At 46.2% G+C, this 21,784-nt stretch overlaps 1 protein-coding gene across 1 annotated transcript in view; it reads left to right on the top strand.

The window, feature by feature from the left end:
- The window catches only part of Stab2 (stabilin 2), a 149,014-nt gene that overhangs the window by 7,060 nt on the left and 120,170 nt on the right, over positions 1–21,784 (top strand). The window contains exons 3-7 of the mRNA XM_057757406.1: positions 1,465–1,566; positions 5,157–5,290; positions 7,880–7,995; positions 18,498–18,583; positions 19,305–19,374. Coding sequence (XP_057613389.1) covers positions 1,465–1,566; positions 5,157–5,290; positions 7,880–7,995; positions 18,498–18,583; positions 19,305–19,374 — 508 coding nt within the window. The remainder of the gene's footprint in view (positions 1–1,464; positions 1,567–5,156; positions 5,291–7,879; positions 7,996–18,497; positions 18,584–19,304; positions 19,375–21,784) is intronic.

Here is a 21,784-nt window from a genome sequence, read left to right as displayed (position 1 = left end):
ACACAGATCATTCTTTTTTTTTTTTTTTTTTTTGGTGTTTTTTGTTTTTTTTTTCTTTTGGCTTTTTTCGAGACAGGGTTTCTCTGTAGCTTTGGTGTCTGTCCTGGAACTCGCTCTTGTAGACCAGGCTGGCCTCGAACTCACAGAGATCCACCTGCCTCTGCCTCCCAAGTGCTGGGATTAAAGGCGTGCGCCACCACCGCCCGGCTGATCATTCTTAACTTAAACCTCAGATGCTGGAAGGGTGGATGCCGCATTGGCAGAGTACCTGGCCAGGGCGAGAACACCAGGACCTGCGTTGCTACTACAACCCCACGTCACCTTACTGACCATGAATAAAACACTCTATTTCCACAGGCCTTAATTGTCATACCTACCAAGCCACGATCACACTCCTTGTCCATTCTGTTTTGCAAAATTGTGATAATATTTAAGTGAGATGGTATATACACAAGTGTACTAGAATTTATAATGAATGTGTGAGTATGATTTATCCAGTTCCGTGTGCTCAGAAGCCAGCAGAGTGGGTGGTGTTCTATAAATGTTTGCTGAGTGACTAAATGGATATTAAAAATCTATCTAATCAGAGCAAATGAAGATATTCAATCAAGTACCTACATATATCAGCCAAACAAAATGTCATTTGGAGTTCCACCTGAATAAACCCTTGAACAGAGATGACTTCCGTTTAAACAAGGTGGAAACTATGTACCAATCTCAGTTTAGCTCGATGTGTCTTTTGATTTATAAAAACACAAGATATTCTCACCCAAAGCTGGGAAAGAGGCGGGCAAAGAGTGCACAAAAGTCAGGAGGCACAGGAGAGGACGTCTTCCTGAAAGAGACAGCATTAGACCCAGCCTTGAAGGGCTAGATTGGAGGAACAGGCTCAGTCAGTCACTCTCTGCTTGAATAACCTTGAAGAGCAGAAGAGGTGAGATGAGAACCCAACCATGGGTACCAACATGAATTTTGACAGCCACAAGAGAATGAGGACACCATCATCTTCCAAGACAGGGGCCAGGCTTCTGGAACATTCTCTCCATACCTGGCCATGCCCACACATTCTCCCTACAGAAAATCTGAACCTATGTGTTGGAACAGACAGGACCAGGATGACTCATGGTGTGGCGTAGAAAGGACAACAGGGCAGCAGGCAGGTCCAGTAGGCATAGCAATAGGAGCGGGAACTCTCCATCCCTGGGAATTTCGCAAGGCACAGAAATCCCAGTTGGGTCTCTGCCTCAGCCCCTTCAGGAAATCCTGTCACTCAGCCAGGACTTATATACAGCTCAGAGTGACCACTTCCACCAAGCTCCTGTGTACTGTCAGCCAGGCCTCAGCTACCTTTGCTTTCTGACCAGGGAAAGGAATTAAAAGTAGACACAGACATGAGAAAGCGTTCCCCAGGCACTCAGAAAAGCAAAGTAAAATAGCTATATTGCCCCGACCTGGCCCGGCAAGGGAAGGAACCAGCATTTGCTCAGCATGCTGCTGCCTTTAATCCCCCTCTTCCTGGGGTTGGCTGTGCAAAATACCTGCACCCCAGCCGAAGCCACAGGACTGGTAAGAGAAACTTTCCTGCGTTTTTTTTCCTTGTTAATTTTTACACTGTGGTTTAGATGGTTTTGTTTTCTCGAATAATCCTGGGCAAAAATCCCTGCCTGGACTTCATAAAAATCAAAAGAAAACTTCCAAGACTAAGATTTTCAAGGTGAGATGCTCTCCTTCTGGGGTGGACTGCGCTGGCTCTTTCTCATCTGCTGTGCTGATTCTGCGGTTGGAATCTCTGAGTTTAGTCCTGACGTTTCTCTTTCCTGCAGAGCTGTGTGCTCTGGGTTTTGTCTGGACCACCTGATCACTGTGGGTACCTCACACCCCTTCTTCCCAAATGTACCAGCCAAGCGTGGTTATGGGCAGTTGCCCAGGGGAATTCCAGGGTAGATTGATAGTGTCTTGTTGATGAAAGTGAGCATGAGAAACATTTCCAAAACCCATCAGGTACTGGCAACATGCCTTCTGCCTTCCTCAGACTGTAGTGGGGGACCACGGTGACCTCTGCCTTCCTCAGACTGTAGTGGGGGACCACGGTGACCTCTCTGGGGGCCTCACTCACTGCATCAAGTACTAGGGGATCCCAGAGAGGATCACACAGGTACCGTTGCAGGATGAGGTTGAATCTTGGTGAGTAGAAACCTCAGATGATTTATTTTAAGATGGGTTTGGAGTGTCTGATCTCAGCAGTAGATGGATGGGCTTTGAGGGCTCTTTCTGGAGAACATGGCAGCTAACACGATGTGTGCCTCTCTAGCTTAGAAGTTAGAGAAGGGTCCATCTGATCTGCCACTTCACAGGATGGCAGAGGAGGCACCCAGCATTAAGCAAGCAAGTTAACCCTCCAAGTTTCCATCACTCCCAAGACACATTTCTGCCAATGGGAGAAAATGTTGCCACCGTTAGCTTCAGTGTGGAGAGGGCTTGCTTCTGTGTAGGCACTCGGCCTTAACTACTGTTCAAAGCTGAGTTTCTTCTTCAGTTGGCTTAAGTTTATAAAATGAGTCATTCCATTTGAAAACAGTAATTTGAAAGCCGGACAAATATATCTTGCAAAAAAATATCTTGCAAATTTGCTATGTAGTTGATGATGACCTTGAATGTCTGATCCTCTTGCCTCCACCTCTTGGGTGACAGAATTCTAGGCCTGTGTCACAAACTCACGGTTTTATGCAGTCCTGGGGATTGAACCCCGGGGCTTTGGGTATGCTGGGCCAGTATTCTATGAACTGGCCCACATTCCCAGCCCAAAGAATATCTTTAAAAGAGAATCAAATTGGACATATTAAGAAGGAAAAATCAATATGACCTCAACTTATCCATCTATCCAAAGAGAAACTCCAGTGTAAATGAAACCCCACTTTTAGAAAAATTGAATCATGCCACAACAGTTAAAGGGAGTGTTGTGTCTTCTACAAGTAACAGCCAGGGGCACAGTGGGTCACAATAATCACCAAATGGAAGATTTTTAGTCAAAGTAGAGGTTGTTTATCTCTGTGTCGCTTGGGTGCTTGCGGAGAGGGCTAGTTCAGGAATCGAGAGGCTGATAACTCATATGTGACCTTGGGCAAGTCCCTGAGTATTCCAAACTATCTTCAGTCTGCACCCTACCACCCCTGCAGTGAGAGCTGTGACCCTTGCCCTATTCCCTGGAGCAATGCAAATGGTATCTTTGGGAGTCGGCACAGCCGTACCGTGTTGAAAGGTGTCTTCCTCTGCAGACTTTCTACGTTCTGATAAATTTAGAGGCGGCAGTGATGTTTCCATCACACCTAACGGGTGCTATGATGACAAAGAAGTACGAGACACGGCCCTGTACTGCCTGGAACTCTTAGAGAGCAAAGACTCACAACGGGGGCACTGAGCTTGCACCTCCACTGGCAGAGCATTTGCCTACCCTTCGCAAGAACGCAGGTTCTATCCCTGGATCCGCACACACTCGCTGCTACAGACCACACCAGTACTTGGGAGGAAGGCTCAGAAGTTCAAGGCCATCTTTGGCTACCTAGCCTGTGTGAGGTGGGGTGTGGTTAGTTAGAACACTCTCTCAAAACTATAAACAATAACAAACTGCTGGAAGACTCGAAGAGAAGGAATGAGAGGGGTTTGTGGGAGAGATGGCGAAGAGATGCCCTTGGAGGATCTAGGATGGTTAGCCTAGGCAGGACATTCCTGTGAGGCCAGACCGCCAGACTCTGAGGACGGACAGAAAACAGCTTCAGGAGCTGTAGTCTATCACTATGTTCATCCGGGCACTGGGCCAGGCAGCTTGCGTCTGGCATGTCTCAGAGAGCCAGCTAATGCCCCCCTTAAACAGCTAACGACAAAGAGTGAGAGCTCACTCGAGGCTGCATACTTCGCTAGATGCAGAACTGGATCCAGACTCCACCTTGGGCTCTGAGGTTTAGTAGACTAAATTTGATAGAGAGATTAAGGAAGCTTGAATGGTAGGGAGCTCTATCCAGGAGGGTCATCTCTAACACCAGGAGCAACAGGGGACCAAAGTCTACCTGTATCATTCAGTAAGCAGTTAATGCTGGACCACATCATGTCATCAAAGAGCTGCTCCTAATGTGCCTGTCTGATGTCCCCAGTGGGTTAATTTAATCAACACATGTTTGCTGAGCATCACAGCTATGTGTCCTGTCAACATTCTGAGGGCTCAGGCATAGTGATAAACGAAACATCCATGCTCTCATGCTCCCTGCTTTCTGATTGTATTGAAATCTAAAAGCTACAGATCTCTCTAGAACAGAAACCGCCGCCCATAGCCCTCAGTACAGCGCTAGCCCACAGCAGATATTCCTGGGGAAGCAATAATCAGAAATAGCGTCCTTGAAGACAACCGATCTCTGAACAACTGGTCTTGAATAACCCACTGTCACGTTAGCTCCCTTGAAACGGGTCCTCTGCAAGAGAGCTCAGGTTCCTCGTTTTGGTAAGCATGAGCAGTGATATTCCACTGCCTAGTAGGGCTCCAGGTTCCAGACGAGGCATGGTGCATATGTTTAGCCCAAGCTGTACCGCGTCCACACACTCAGCCATGACAAACATTGCTCCCTGATCACTGATCCCAGCACTCATGCCAGATAAGTCATGTCAGTGTTCTGTTTAGCCTGGGTCCGTGGAAGAAAAGGGTCCCACCAGGGTGAATTTTAGGTATAGCCAAACAGCAGGGAAATTAGTTTCTGATGAACTAAGAGCCCGTTGCTGCAAAATACAAAATTATTGTTTACAATTTACACCTCTTAGCAAGTCAACTTCTGGAGCATTTTAAAGAAAACCATCTGCCCAAGCAATTCTCAACTTCGAGACGTCTTGGTTTTTCAAGCTCTCTCTTGTAACTAAGTTTTTGCAAAGGTTCCGAATCCTTCAGTTAAGAAGCAAGTCCCTAAAGGCTGATCAAAGCCTAGGTGCTGACACTCCAGAATTCAAGTAGAATGCATGCCCTGTGGAATCACACACTACAAAGCCAGTTGATGCCAGTCACCTCATCGCCACCCCTGACTGTAGTGAGATGAAACAGGTAGACAAGTAGTCATGCCAGGTACTTCACAAGGCTCTGATAACAGGAACCGGTGTTCTTTGCTGCATTTGCACAGGCGAAAAGATGTGATAAGAAGTCTTTTCTAACGATCAGGACGGAGTGCCAAGCCTGCTCAGCTAATTTTGCAGCCAAGTGTCCAGATGGTTACGTCAAGATTACCAATGACTCTCTCGGGGTTCGAGATTGCAGGTACTCATTATGAGAAGATAACCATGTCTGTGTTTTGGTACCCTAAGAATTGTGACTCCCAATTGGAACATTCTGTCTTACACACTGCAGAGTAGCTCCAGGATTTCTCTCTTACTCTAAGACTATACTGAGCCCAATTTAGGTAACTCATAATCTATGGACTTGAGTCTGAATCTTTATGATGATTGACTCACGTTTAAATACAAAATTGTACTGTACATACACACTCTTCTTGCCCTTCTATTTTTTGTTGGAGTCTAGATTCATTTGGAAATGGTTCTAGAACTGGGAGATGGCTCAGTTGACACGCGAGCATGAGAAGCTGGGGTCAAACCCCCAGCACCCACTTAAAAAACCAAGTCTAGCTACAGGTACCTGTGAGCTAGCATTGAAAGTCGGAGAAAGATGGGTCCCTGGACTGGTCTGGCAGCCTAGTCCAAATGGCAAGTTTTCAGGCCAGTGAGAGACCCTCTCTCAAGGGGACAAGGTGGAAAGTGACAGAGGAAAGCACCTGACATCCTGTCCTGGCCTCAATTCATGAGCATACCTACACACTTGTGTGCACGCAACATACATACCACACACACTCACACACCAAAGACAGACAGACAGACAGACAGATAGATGATAGAGAGTTAGAGAGATAGAGAGAGGTGGAGAGATAATAGATAGACAGATTGATAGATGATTGATAGATAGATAGATAGATAGATAGATAGATAGATAGATAGATAGATAGATGATTCTAATTTGAACAACTGTAGGTTGCCTTAGCTACCTACATATCAAGATCCTGTCTCAAAAGCAAAATAAATTTCTTAAGCCCTGGGTCTGGTATTTATTTTGCTAATAAGCTGTGAAGCCTGATGCTAACTAGAACCCAAAGGTATAAGATAGAAAATAGAAAAAGTTAGCATTGTTGGATTGTCTGTATTACATTCCTGAAAGTCACTTCTGATCCAGAACTCTCATAATTCAAGGCCGGTCCTCTCAGAAGGGGACAAGTGGGTCTGTGCTAACAGGTGTAGCCAGGAGGCTCAAAGGCAACCATAATTTTTTTTTTTTTTTTTTTTTTGGTTTTTCGAGACAGGGTTTCTCTGTAGCTTTGGTGCCTTGTCCTGGAACTAGCTCTTGTAGACCAGGCTGGCCTTGAACTCCCAGAGATCCGCCTGCCTCTGCCTCCCAAGTGCTGGGATTAAAGGCGTGCACCACCACCGCCTGGCGGCAACCATAATTTACTCAGCTAACCAACTTAGAAATTAGGCATTGTTCAATGAGTTAAATTTTTAATTTATGTGTTATATGCACATGTACATGTTTGTGAATATTTGTGTGGTTTGAGTGTGTGTGTCTGTGTATGAGTGTGTGTGTGTTTAGTCATTTGTGAGGACAGAAGTTGACATTCACGAGTTGGTCAATCGCTGTCCATCTTGCATGTTGAGACAAGGTCCCTCACAGAAGCTGGAGCTCACTGATTCAGCTGGGATAGCTGCCCACCGAACTCTAGGAAGCCTCTGGTCTCCAATTCCCCCAGCACTATGATATAGGGCACCACGGTGCCCCGCTTGTTATGTGGGTTCAGGACATCCAGACCCAGTTCCTCATGTTTGCATGGTAGACACTTTACCCACCGAGCCATTTTCCAGTCTAAGGAGTTCATTTTTAATTCAAGAATGATAAATTACTGTTTTTTAGCACAAATGAAATGAAACCTTGGCATTGTTATACAACAATGTTTTACATTCATGTCTGCCTAGTGTGATCACATCATGCTATAAAACCAGAGTTATCAATAGAGACAACAATGTCAACTTGGAACTGTGTGGGTACTGTTTGCAAAGATGGGGGATTGTGGGTTAGTGTTCTTGTCAAAGAGAAAGAGAGGATGCAGGAAGATGAATGGAAGTAATAGGTGTGCCTTCGGGGAGCTTGACATCATGGGACTGCAGGTGTCCTGAACTCTAAGTGCTGACATCATGGTGTGGCAGGTGTGTTCACCTCTAAGTGGTGATGTCATGATTTGGCAGGTGTGCTGATCTCTAAGTGCTGATGTCATGGAATTGCAGGTGTCCTGACCTCTAAGTGCTGACGTCACGTGTTGCAGGTGTTCTGACCTTTAAGCTCATTGAATTGTATGCATTAAAAAGGTTCAGCATTTGTATGTTAATTACACCTCTATAAAGTGATTCCTTAAAACATCAAAAATACAAAGTAAAATAAAACAAAAGAGCCAATCGAGTTTTTTGTTTGTTTGTTTGTTCTGGCATAAATGAACGACAGGCCAGTCTTCCACTCTAAAATGAGCAGCATCCATGAAAAATCTTGGTGTGCACACATGTGCAAGCATGCACGTGTGATGTGTGTGTGTGTATGTGTGTGTGTGGTAGTAATAATTGTAGCTGTGGTGCATACAACCAAGTGCTCTTCTTGACCCTTATCAGAAGAGTACAAAACATTCTTTGTAAGAAGCCAGTAATTTTAACCTTGAACTTTGGTAGGCTCTTAATAGGAGAGGAGAGTCGTGAAAAACATGCTCTCACTCAGGGAATTCGTGGGTTAACTGATGCATGTGCTTGCTAATTCTCCAAGGTATTCGATTGAGATCAATGCATACTCTCTGTCTGTCCCTGGATGCCAACATATATGTAGGAAGGACTACCTACAACCTCAATGCTGCCCAGGCCACTGGGGCCCAGACTGCATGGGTAAGTGACACCATCTTCGGATTTTGAAACTTGCTTCTCCAGTTCATGGAAATATGACTGGAAGAAAGGCCAGAGAAAGAAGAATGTGTATGATTTTCGAGACATGTAGAGAATCTCTCTTTCCCCATCAGCTTTTAGGCAGGAATCTGCTTGCTACAGTTAGTGAGCTCTCTTCAAATAATCCCTTGGAACCAAGCCTACTAGCTTATTCCTAGAATTCCAGTACTCCAGAGACTGAGGCAAGAGAATCATGATTTCAAGGCTGACCTGGGCTGCAAAACAAATTTTACACCAACCTAAGATATAAACAAGACCCTGTCTCCAAAGAGAAAAGGAGGCAATGAAAGAACAAAAGAAAATAAAGATCTTTTATAAGTCATAAAAAGATACAATTGGAAAAACATGCATATATCATACACACATGTATCATGGAGATCATATGTTTATTCATAGATATAACACATATGTATATATGTTCATATATGAAAAGGCAATGTTCGAGGAAAGAGCATTGGACAGTTATGACACCAAACATAACTTTTTTTAAGAAGAAGCTTCATCACAGCATCTCAAAGAATGTTGCCATTGTCTTTATCCATGACCAAAAGCAGCCATGAAGCATTCTAAAATTTTACATTCAAAGATTTTATATATCAAAAACTATAATGTTGATGTTAAAAGACCTAGTGTGAGAAACTGCGTAAAGATAACTGTGTATGGGGTTATATGAAATCATAAGCATACCGTTGGGGTGTTTTGATTGGTTGGTTGATTGGTTGATTTTGTTCATCAGTTTGATACAAGCTAGAGCTATCTGGAAAGAGTGGCACTCAATTGAGAAGATGCCTTCCACAGATCAGCCTATTATAGGCAAGTCTATGGGGAATTTCCTTGGTTGATAATTTAAGTGAGAGGGTCCAGCCTGCTATGGGCAGTGCCGTCCCTGGACAGGGGATACTGGTTAATACAGGAAAGCAGTCTGAGGATGCTAAGTGATACAACAGCTCCCAAAGGCTCCTATGTTTCCATCTTGTCCTCTACCTAAAACAGAGCCTGTTCTGGAAAGAAGAGGGAAGAGGAACTGGGGTGTCTCTGACTCCGCTCTTGTTTTTCCCACCTTCCCTAGTCAACGCCTGGAGTGTGTTTCTTTCCCTAGAAAGATAAAACTTTGGGGTTTAGACATCCCAGCCATTCTATGAGTTGCTCTATTCCAGCCTTGCTCTGTATTCTGATTTCATTTCTATTCCCATGGCGAAATACTCTAACAAAGAGAAACCTGGGGGAGAAAGGAGTTTACTTTATCTTAAAATTCCAGATTACACCCATCATTGTGGGGAAGTCAAGGCAGGAACTCGAATAGTTAATCAAATATGCAATCAGGAGCAGGAAGAGCGAGCTCTGTATGCGCTCGCTTGCTTGTGTTCAGCTTTAGTGCCCCCCCCCGACCCAACCCCCGTCTTAGACAGTTCGGGATCCCCTGCCTATGCCTACTGGATAGTGTCACCCACAGGGTGCCAGCTCTTCCCACACTGATTAACTTCAGAAAATCCCCCCTCTCCCAACAGACAAGCACAAAGGCCATGTTGACGTGGACAGTCCCCCATTCTGTCCCTCTCTTCCCAGGGTAATCTAAACTATGCCAAGTTGCAGTTATAGCCAGCATCAGACCCGCCTGTGGCACTGCGTACTTCCGGAACGCTAACGTATTAGCTGCAAGTGCTAAAGACAGTTATCTTAACGGTACTTCCCACACTTTCAGAGTTCGAGGATAGCTTTTGGTGCCAAACATAACCATGTATCCACTTCTCATCGCCTTCCTGATAGACCAGGAAGAGCGTTTATATTCACTTTTGTCTTTCTGCCTCATAAGAACTAAAGCGGTCATTATTGACTGGACATGGAGTGGACAAGAACAAACCTTGTCTGCGATGGACCAGGAAAGTTGGTACAGCATGTGCAATGGGAAGATGGCAGGCTATATCCGGGCTACGTGAGAGAATATTTAAATGCATATTTAAAATAAATAAAATGGTGCCAATCTCTGAACCCTTGTATTCACTGTTGGCATCCTCTACAACATGAGCTGCAAGCAGGACTCAGATCCTCAGCAGTTATCATGCTATGCCATGTGCTAGCAAATATGGCAGGGTTCTCCACCAGGATCAACAGTGCTAAATAAATAAATAAATACATAAATAAAAATTCTTTTGTGAATGCTAAAATTCTTTTGTGAATGCTCAGGCATTTCCTCTGAGAGCAGGTCCATGGCCAGAGAGGCGAAACATGAAAATGGATGCCTATCATCAATTCTGTTGTTCACTAGTGAGGCCAAAGGGTACTTCCCTTTATCTTCATGTCCCAAACATGCCAAGTGTCACAAAAGGCTTCCTTCCTTCCCTCAGCTCAGGAAGAAGATAATTCCTTTCCTTTACCGCCTGCTTTACCATGCCCACTTGTGACCATGGCAGGCCTGATCTTAACTATCGCTTTACACTTCCACAAGGACAAGGCCAGTTCGGGACTGCTGACACAGGTCCATCCCTCTAGTCTGAGGAAGCATGCTCCCACCCCCACCCCCCACCCCTGTGACCTTGCATTGGAGGCAGATGGGGTTCCCGCTTCCTTTACGGTGTGACAACAAGCACATCCACATCCATCCGCAGCATCTCTGGCTAACTGTGAGAAGTGCTTCTATCATGTCTGGTTCTGGAGATAACTGATCAGTCCTGCAAACTCAGAAAACACCAAAAGCAAAGTAGGGGAAAATAAAACCAAATTACCCATCATCTTCTAAAAATAAGAATAAGGCATGCATTCTCGCCGAGGGGAAAAATAGCTTCCTAACAGAGAAGACGCTTTTATTTCAATTCTATCTGATTCGCCCTAATTAAAATTGCTGCCACTTTTCCAGACATATGTATAGAGAATCATATTTTTAACTAGGAAACTTAATCACATTTGAAAAGAATCTCGCTCTGTAGCTCAGGCTATCCTAGCCCTCACTGTGTAGCCCAGGCTGGCCTTGAAGTCCAGGCAATCTTCACGCCTCCACCTCCAGGCTGGTCAGCTTACAGACATGCACCACCGTGTTTGGCACTGAGTAGCTAATATCTTACCTGACATGGAGCCCACCCTTCTTAAAAATTTAGTCATGACTGCTCAAGTAGCAGAACCTGAATGTAGGCAGAGGAGTCACACACATCAAAGCCTGGTTGTGATCCTAGCAATCCACTTCAAAGAGAAAGGGCCTCTTCAAGATTTGGTTAGTTGTATGTGTATGTGTGTTTGTCTGTTATATGTGTTGTATGTGTGTGTGTGTTCATCTGTTAGAATTTACGCACACCACATGCATGTTGATGTCCACAGAGGCCAGAAGAGGGTGTTGGTCCCCCCTCCCCCGGAACTGAGTTACAGATGGTTGTGAGCACCCAGGTAAGGGTTCTGGGAACAGAGCCCAGGTCCTCTGCAGAAGCAGTAAGCACTCTTAGCCATGGAGCCATCTCTTCAGCCCCCAAAGGAGAAAGGATTTCAGTTTTTCTCTCTCCAGCTCAGCATTGTGATATTCCATGGGACCAGTTTTTGCCCTGTTGTTTACACTCCCCAGTTCCCTTCTCATTCCATAGACCTTGCTAGGCACCACACACTGTGCAAAGACTTAACAGATCTATGGGTCAGGAGCCGTCCTCTTCTGCCAAATTGTATAAGCTCTGCGGATAAATAATGCTGAGTTCACACGAGGAACTTGCCGGTGTCCGTTTTCCAGGCAGACAGTTCCAGCTAGCGTGATGTTTGGAATATAGGACATGTCTTCAGCTACTGCTGCACAGCGAGCTAAAGCCTCCTGGGCTCAACAACCCCTTAGGAGATAAGGCTCCAAGGAGGTCCCTGTCTCTTGCTGGGCAGGAAAGGCATTATCTTATTTTAAGGCAACAGCCCAGCTGGTGGTTTGCTGACAGTTTACAATAAAAGCCTTGACCCAGAGGCCACCCACCAGCAGTGACCGAAGAGAACCGTGATAATGACCTAAAATTGTCTCATCAGCTACTTCAGCCCCACAAGACACCACAAATGTGCCCCTGAAGCGAATTCTACGCCTGCTCTCTCAGGCAGGATTGCTGAGAACACCGATTTTGCTATCCGCATTCTCAGTGGGGCCCCCAGGTGACGCGGAATGATTTCAGATACAGGAAATAAATGCTTGCTTTTGCTTTAATAAGTAGTTTTCATGTGTCATTGAAAGATCCCACGCAGGCTATCAAATGAGGGCTTTCTATACCCCCATATTCCAGCCACCTTTTTTCCAAAGCTCCTTTCAGGATTGGCCAACCCATCAAAAGCAAGCATTTATTGATCACCTACTGTATGCTGCTCATAGTCACACATAGGTTAGGCCTCAGGTCACGTATGCCATAGTCCACAACCCTGTACATCACAGGTGAGCAAGAGAGACTGACACAAACGTGTGAGGAATCAGCTGTACAAGGATCCCAGGAGAGGAGGTCATGACCTTGAAGATCCTGCCCCATACCCTGTTGCCTGCCTAATCACTTCCAAAAGGCCCCGCCCCCTGGCACTATCACACCGAAGTAAGGGATTTGACACCGAATCTGTGGGGGACACATTACCTAACAAGTGTTCAAACTAGTGAGCCATAAGCTGGATCAGGAAAAAAGTAGTTCCTACAGAGAAAAATGTCTCATTTCCTGCAGAGTGGTTGATGCTGGGGCTTTAGGAAAGCCCCTAGGGGACAAACATTTCCACCTGGCCTTCATACCCAGCACAGCTGAAGGCAAACATCCGGAAGGTCAATGGCCTGAGCAATGGAAGACCACTCCTTAAAGACCAACCCTGGCTGAGTCTCCTCTAGAAGTGAGCCTTACCGGTCCCTTCTGTCCTGGCTAAACCTTATTTTACTTTCTCCTGAAAACACAAAGATAAACCATTACCAGCCGAGAAAGCCACACTAAGCACACAACAAGCATTATATGAATCGATTGGCTGAGTCAGTGATTCGGAAAAACCCGTAAACTAGAGAAAGGTCATAAACAACCATGCAGAGAAGTCATCAAAGGCTGCATCACAGGCTGAAGTCAGAACCAGCCAGAGTCCTCTGGAAAGCTCACAGATGTGGCTTTGTTATCTGACCCCTCTGTGCCTCAGTTTCCTTTTAGATAAAATGATAAGAATAACCACTCCATGGTGTCTGCGGGGATAGTGCATGCAATGTTCAGGATCTAGAAGGAGAATAAGAACCATAATAATAATAAACAGAAGGCAAGGACTGGGAGTGTGGATCAGTGTCAGAGGGCTTCCTAGCATATACAAGGGCCTGAGTTCCACCTTGGTGCCAAAAATGTAGATGGATAGATGAGAAAGAGAGATCACAATAAATGATAAATAACTACACAGATGCCTGATGACAGGTAGATAGATGATAGATAGATAGATAGATAGATAGATAGATAGATAGATAGATAGATGATAGATAGATAAATAGATGATAGATAGATGACAAATGTAGACAGATAGTAGATAGATATAGATAGATGATTGATTGATGGATAGATAGATGATAAGTATATAAGTAGGTCGATTGATTGAATGAACACAGATAGTGATAGGTAGATGATAGATATCAGAAACATCATCAAACATAAGCAGATGAATAAACAAACCCTTTTAAAAACTACATTTGGCTCCTGGCTGGCACAGTTCTGATTTGCTAAATGGTTGACTAAACACTGAATTTTTTCCAGACACTCACATTCAGGCACAGTGATATCACAGCACTTAACATGCAGAGATACAGAGACCAAAGGTAGGAAATGTTTAAATATACACATGTTGGGAGAAGAGTGTAGCTTAGATGGTAGAGTGTGTGTCCAGTGTGAACAGGGCCCTGGAACTGGCCCTATACAGTACAATAAATACATAAACAACATTTCTAACTCTGAGAACTGTTTCCAGGCCAGTGGTATAAACTACAGAAAAAGACACCATGTTCACTGAAGAAAGATCAGTCACTTACGAGAACACTGGTTACCTTCTCCTAGCCTGACATTGAGGCACACATTCATTCTAAGGCACATTTTTCTCATGGATTCTGCAGCCATAATTTACTTAAAGTAAAATTTTTCCCTAGCAGGATGTATTCACTTAATCTTTTTTTTAAAAAACTTACCTTTCTTTCCCCCTAGTGTGTGTGTGTGTGTGTGTGTGTGTCTGTGTCTGTGTGTGTGTGTGCATGTGTGTGGTCTGCACTGGTGTCTGCATGGGTGATCACAGCTATGTGGAGATGGAGATGTTGGGAGTCTCCCTCAGTTGCTCCCCACCACTGAGGCAGAGCATCTCCATTAATCTAGACATCACCAATGCAGATAGTCTAGCCAGCCAGTTTGCCCTGAGGTCGCTGTCTCTGTCTGCCTTGTGTACGGGTTCAAAGGATCTGAACTCCAGTCCTCACTCTTCGAGGTGAGGGCTTCTTCCACCGAGTCACCTCCCAGGTCCAGTTCTTCAGTTGTCATCTAGTGTGGTAGCCCACACCCTACAGCTAAGGTGTTCAGACATTTTCACGTAATCCAGCAGACTTGCATCCACTACTTCCTGTGCTTTATGCTGTGTGCACTCTGTTGCTTTGTCTCCTTTGTCGTCCTTCTGATTATCTCCTATAATCCTGCTTCATCTTCTTTATTGATGTACTTGCTGTACTGTTTATTTAGGGGAGTTAAGCATTTGCTTCTAGGTATGTATAAAAACGCCGTTCATTTTTTGCTGTCTGCCTTCATACGACGCCACCCTGTGCCCAGGCCTCCACAGCATCACACTTCCGGCTCTGAATCCCAGGCTTGCTGCTCTGGTTTTCTGCCCCTTCCCGCAGTGTGCCAGAGCCCCCCAGCACGGCACCAACAGTCTGGCCTTCTTCAAATGGCTTAGAATACCCGGGAGGTGATTTTACACCTAAGCTCATAATGGCACCTTCCGGCATCTTCCATCCCTTTGTGTGGCTCTAGATCTCTGTCTGCTGACAGTTCGCTTCTTCCTGGCCAGTTAATGACGTTTCTCTTTCAGCTTTTGTATAATTGAAAAAAAAGTTCCTGTCGTGCCTTTGTTCTTACAGATACTGTTGTTTTAAGTGGTATGGTAGATTGGCAACAGTGTTTCTGTGTTTTAAACATAAATATTCCACCGTCCTCTAGGTGGAAGCGTGTCCAGCACACAGAAGTCGTTGTCATGGTAACGACTCTTTTATCCACACGTTGCCTTTGACTGTTTATAAGATGTTCCCCTATCATGGATTTTAAGGAGTTCTGTGGCGGTGTGAGAGTTTCATTGCGTGGACTTTGCTCGAGGTTTTTTGTGTGCTGAGAACTGGATGTTAGCATCTCCATTATGTCTGGGAAATGCGGACTTAAAATTTCCACGTCTTTTCTCCTTTCCCCTGGATGTAGTATCGCAGGCAGCTCATTCATGTTCCCTTGCTGTGACCAGTATTTTCTCTGTTTCATTTTTGTCTTTACTGTCTGTCTGTAGGTCACACATTTTGTTGTCAGCGTTCGAGTAACCATGAACTGGAGAGGATTTGACTCAAAGGCTGTGCTTTTGCCTGGAAACTTTCGGCTCGGGTTTTATTTATGTCTCTCCCTAACACACTTTTCCTTTCTGTCCCTCTTGAACATACGGCATAGAATTGTCATTTTCTCGGTTTTTGTCTAACACGTGCATCCTTTCTGTTGGTTTTAATTAACTAGTTTTTCTCTTCATTACTCATGCCTAGCTTTTATTGACTTCAAATATTGTAAATTTTACTTTGGTTTGGTGTTTGATAAACTTGTATCTTTTATGTTTCTTAGAGGTGGGGGGGATATATATGTGGGGGGTATGTGTTTATGTGTACATGTGTATGTATATGTGTGTGAATGTGTGAATATGTGCTTGTGGAGGGGTGTATATGTGTATTGTGGGGAGGTGTGTGTGTGTGTGGTGAATCACAGTGAACACATGGGACTCAGAGAACACCTTTAAGGAATCCGTTTTCTCTCTCCACCACGTAGGTTCCAGAAATTAAACTTGGGCACAGGCTTGGCGGCCAGCACTTACTTCACCAGATCCTATACTTGTATTTTTTTAAGTTTTCTTTGCAGATTTTGCCTCTGATGAAGCCCTGGCATCCTTAGCCATGTCAGGGGTACATGGACTTATCCCAGACCAGGAGAGACCTTATGCATTTTAGAAAAAGCCTAAAGTGGATACACACACATGCCCCGAGGGTTTTCGTGGTACCAGCTTAAGAAATCTCTGTGCCTCTCTCCTCTCCGTCTTCACCTCCAGTTGGTCTTCTTCAGGCAAAGGTTAATAGCTTTAGCAAATAAATCCTGAAAATACCCAGTAGGGGGAGCTGCGGGCACAGGCCGCCCTCAGCCAGTGCTCAGCTGACCTGCAGAGCAGCAGCCTCAGTTGAGGCCCCAAACTCTCCCCTCCCGACGGAGACACGTTTACGCACCCCCTCACTTATCTTTTCCTTTCCTCGATTTTTTTTTCCTGAGCATTGTTAACTGTTACCATGACAACCCTAAAGAAAGAAAATATCAGAGTATCCACTTGGAATCTTAGAGGTTTGCATTACTGTAACCTAGCTTTCCAGTCCCAAGAGCACTCTGCCGGGGGAACAGCGTGGAACGGAACCTCAGAGCCAGACAGCTATGCTGAGGGGAACTGGGTGGAACTGAACCTCAGAGCCAGACGCGAGCTATGCTGAGGGGAACAGCGTGGACCGGAACCTCAGAGCCAGACTCGAGCTACGCTGAGGGGAACAGGGTGGAACCGAACCTCAGAGCCAGACGCGAGCTATGCTGAGGGGAACAGCGTGGAACTGAACCTCAGAGCCAGATGTGCTGAGGGGAATAGCGTGGAACTTTACCTCAGAGCCAGACGCGAGCTACGCTGAGGGGAACAGCGTGGAACTGAACCTCAGAGACAGACGCGAGCTACGCTGAGGGGAACAGCGTGGAAATGAATCTCAGAGCCAGACGCGAGCTATGCTGAGGGGAACAGCGTGGAAATGAATCTCAGAGCCAGACGCGAGCTACGCTGAGGGGAACAGCGTGGAAATGAATCTCAGAGCCAGATGTGCTGAGGGGAATAGCGTGGAACTTTACCTCAGAGCCAGACGCGAGCTACGCTGAGGGGAACAGCGTGGAACGGAACCTCAGAGCCAGACGCGAGCTACGCTGAGGGGAACAGCGTGGAAATGAATCTCAGAGCCAGACGCGAGCTATGCTGAGGGGAACAGCGTGGAAATGAATCTCAGAGCCAGACACTACGCTGAGGGGAACAGCGTGGAACTTTACCTCAGAGCCAGACGCTACACTGAGGGGAACAGCGTGGACCGGAACCTCAGAGCCAGACGCCAGCTATGCTGAGGGCAACAGCGTGGACCGGAACCTCAGAGCCAGACGCCAGCTATGCTGAGGGGAACAGCGTGGACCGGAACCTCAGAGCCAGACGCGAGCTATGCTGAGGGGAACAGCGTGGACCGGAACCTCAGAGCCAGACGCCAGCTATGCTGAGGGGAGAGAGGGCGTGGTCAGCAAAGCTCGGCTGGGATCCCAGTTCAGAAGATTCCAGTGGCCAGGCCCAGGCTCTTTCTACCAGTCTCTCACATTACCAGTGGCTGAACACCTAGACAAGCCTTTTCTCTCTCTTCTCTTTCCTTCCTTCCTTCTCTTCTTCCTCCCTCACTTCCTTTCTTTCAGTTTTTCTTCAAGGGATAGAGGTGACACTAATATACCAACATCTCATTCTCAAAAGTGACTGTCAGTGTCACATGGACCAAACAGCTTCTCTTCCCCTCACGGTGCAAACATTTCTGCCACCTGTGTCATGGTCCTGGCCCATCTGGTTGCTCGATGAGGGTCCATCGCAGTAACTTCCTGAGAGAGTCATTAGCATCTTACAGAGAACAGCCTTTCTCTATCTTTAGAAGTCACTTAAGAACTGCTTCTGTGGTCTGGATATTTGTGTCCTGCCCCTATGTGGCCGTCTGGTTTTGTTTCTAGAACAAAGCCCCGGAGGCAGCCTAACTGTATAAAAAAGAGAAGCTGACAGATCTGGAGTTGAGGCATCGGGCTGCAGGGGCTCGGCTCTGGTGAGGGCCATCTTAGCTGTATTGCAGTGTGACAGAAACTCACAGGGAAAAAAGAGATGACTTAGAGAGATTGGAAGCCAGGGGCCGGTCTCAGTTTTTAGAAGAACGAAATTTTGCTGCGTGATTCATGATGACCTTGAACTCACTATGTAGGTCCAGCTGGCTTCCAGCTTGGGATCAGATCAACAGGATCTTCAGTTGTTTTTTTGTTGTGTGTGTGTGTGTGTGTGTGTGTGTGTTTGTCCCCGGTAACTAACACACTAAGTGGCACGTGCCCGTAGGTGCATGCCTTTGCAGCATGCCTTTATTTACCCAGTCTGGAATGAATGAAGGAATCTCATCTGTCTGATGATTCTAGAATGCCCAGGAGGAGCAGAGTCACCATGCAATGGCAGAGGCACTTGCAATGAAGGCATGGAAGGAACTGGAAGCTGCTCCTGCCGAGTAAGTTCAGAGAGCTGCTCCACCCCTGACATGCTGCCTCCCCCTTCCTACCTTTAATCCACCTCTATTACAGCCCACAATAGAAGTCCCTGAGAGTAAACAGTGTTAATAAATTGAATTTGCAATGTGAAACAAGGCGGCCTCTCACCTTTACATCTGCCTGTCAACCCGAGCAATGACCCACGGAAGAACCTCCTTTGAGGACACATGAGGTCACATCTGCAAAACTATCTTATGAATCCATCTATGGGTACAAAATTGTCACATCTTGCTACTGTTAGCTGCTAGGCTACCCAGGGCCCACCACGGGCTTGTGGCTTTTGAAGGATTTCTTTATCTAACACAATTGACTTGTGAATCTCAAACTGAGGGAGAATTAAACACAACTCCTTCTAAAGGGGACTGAGCTCATCTCCCTTCAGAACAGACCTGGAAGGGTTTTGGTGCCACCCTTGGGTAAGATGGTGAACAGGCTGTTGGGCTGGCGGCCTTCTTCTCTAGGGCTCTAGACCTTTAGCAAAAGAAAATTTAGAAAACAAAAACAGAGCTGGAAATACACGAAGACCTCAAGCGGCCTGAGGAAAGAAAGGCCCAGGGGAAAGACATATTAGAGAGGCAAATGCAGGCCAGACCGTCAGTGGGCTGTGCAGGGTCTTTCTGGCTAGCATAGGAGTTCCTCGGGATGGCCTTGAGTCTGATGTCATCCACCTGTATTTTGCAGGCCGGCTTTCGTGGGACGGCCTGTGAAACCTGTGCGGCTGACAACGTGTTTGGGCCCAATTGTTCCTCAGGTAGGTCTGAATTTTGTCCGTTTAATGCATTGTGAGGGTTTCAAGTCCCCGGGGAGGGTTACTTCAGTTTTTAATAGGGGTTATTTCTGGCCTCCAAGGATGTATGGATTTGTGTTGTTTTAAGATACTGATTGTCTTAGTTTTCCGTTGCTGTAACAAAGATCACGCAAGTGGAGTGTTAGTTGAGAGAAGGTTGGTGCAGCCCACAGCTTGGGAGGCAGAAAGTGTATATGTACCACACTTTCATAGCACAGTCTTATGTTGATGGACAGCTAGGTTGGTTCCACGTCCCTAGCTCTGGGAATGGAGCTGCAATAAACATGGCTGAGCAAGTGTCTCTAGGGTAGGACATGGAGTCTAGGAATTCACCCAGGAGGGGGATCACAGGGTTATATGGCACATCTCGGAAATTGTTTGCAAGAAAATCCATAAACGCATAAATACTTCAGCCCCGTAAGTTCTTTGGCATGTCCTACAACATATTTCGCTGGCTGCGGAGAGAAGGCATCCTCATTCTGACCCGTGAGCTTGTCGAAGGCAAGACTCCATTGAATTTTTCTCTCCGGCAGCTTCTATAGGATTGACTGCAGGGGACACAGCTCTTGTCAGCCTCGTGAACAAATAAGTGTGAGAATGAATGAATGACTGAGTGACCGCAGTGACACTATCCTGACCCAGAAGCACAATTTCCAAAGGTCACAGGTGAAAGGATTGAAGCCCAGGCTATAGACCCTGGCGGAGCTCTGGCTCCAGGACTGTTATCTACCCCCTAGGGGTGACAACACAGCCAGGCTCTTACTGTGTCCCATGGAAGCACATGTTAGGTGGGAGGAGGAATGGGTAACCATGGCAACTGGCGATGCCCCAACACAAGGCCCAAGGAGCTCGCAAACTCCTCTGGATGCCGGTGTGGTCTCACCCACTGGGGTGTTGGTCCCAGGAGGGGGCACTCCTGCCTGAAAGTGGAGCAGCTCTACCAGGGATCATCTTTTCGAGACAGGGTTTCTCTGTAGCTTTGGTGCCTGTCCCAGAACTAGCTCTTGTAGACCAGGCTGGTCTCGAACTCACAGAGATCCGCCTGCCTCTGCCTCCTGAGTGCTGGGCTTAAAGGCGTGTGCCACCACCGCCCGGCGGGATCATCTATTTTTAACGCCGACTTTTCCCTGCTGCCAGGATGCTCCTTTACCAGGCTGTTGTGATTCAGAGTTACATCCGCCAGTGGCTCTCATCTCTGCCGCCAGCACCAGAGATACTCAGTGCCTTGTCGGGAACCCAGCGCAAAACCTGCTCTCTCTGTGTAACCCCTAAATCAGCCCTTACTGTGTGCCCGACAGTCTAAAAAGAGGTTTCCCACCCGCGATCTCCTCTGCACCTCTGGGAGCTGATGTTATTTACTGGGTAAAGGAGCCGAGGTGACGGAAGACCACGTGACTAGCACAGTGTTCTCAGCACGGTAGTTTACTGGCTAATCGTGAAAGAAGGAAAGGAACAAACCAGATTCATCCTGTACACCTAGAAATCAAACATGTAAAATGCAGTGGCGGATGGACTGGCAGCAAACTGGGGACAGTGCCGCGTAATGCTACTGCAACCGTCTACACAAAGCTTGGGAAGGACCTGGTAAAGGACAGGACCAGTTAGACTGTGAACAGGATGTCAAGGACGGAGATGCGGACATAAAACATGAAGGATTTGGTGCAATTTTTGGTGTTCAGAAAACTTTAAACTTAGTAGCTCCTGAGTTTCTAATATTTTTTTTTCTGTCGTTAAGCACGTACCTCTTTGTAATTGGGACTCATTTGAGCTTATATGAAATGTATTCACCTGCATCAAAAACATGTACAGTAGGCAGAGCAATGACCCCTACCCCACAAAGAGCCATGTCCTAATCCTGGAAGCTGTGAGCATATTAAGTTACATGACAGAGGACAATTAGGGTTGTGGAGGGGTCAGGGCTGCTAACCAGTCGGTTTGGTGTAACAAGATTGTTGATGGACAGGTGGGTGCAGTCCAGTTAAGGGGGGCATGGAGGAGGTAACCATAGAGACAAAAGTGTGAGAAGGACTTAGTTCACCTGGAAGTGAAGAAAGGGGTCATGAGCCTGGAAACAAACGTGGGATTTGTCTAGAATCTAGGAAAGGAAATAGAAGATTCCAGAAGAAACACACCCTTTCCGCAATGTTGATTTTAATCTGATCGTACTTCCAACCTCCAGAACTATCAAGTGAGCTTGGACTGTTTCAGGCTCCTCCCCCCCCCCATGGCTTGTCACAGTAACAACAGAAACCTCATATAATGGGCTTCGTGGGCGTCTTGGTTTCAGTATTGGGGGAGCTGACTGGAGAGTAAACTGTGTAACAGATGAGCCACCAGCTGGGCACTGGAGCGTTGACAGTTTCTGTTGAAGCCC

Source organism: Chionomys nivalis, chromosome 25 (assembly GCF_950005125.1).
Source record: "Chionomys nivalis chromosome 25, mChiNiv1.1, whole genome shotgun sequence".
Classification (NCBI taxonomy): Eukaryota; Metazoa; Chordata; class Mammalia; order Rodentia; family Cricetidae; genus Chionomys; species Chionomys nivalis.
The sequence above is the reverse complement of the archived record's forward strand: the minus strand, read 5'-3'. Positions and strand labels throughout refer to the sequence as shown.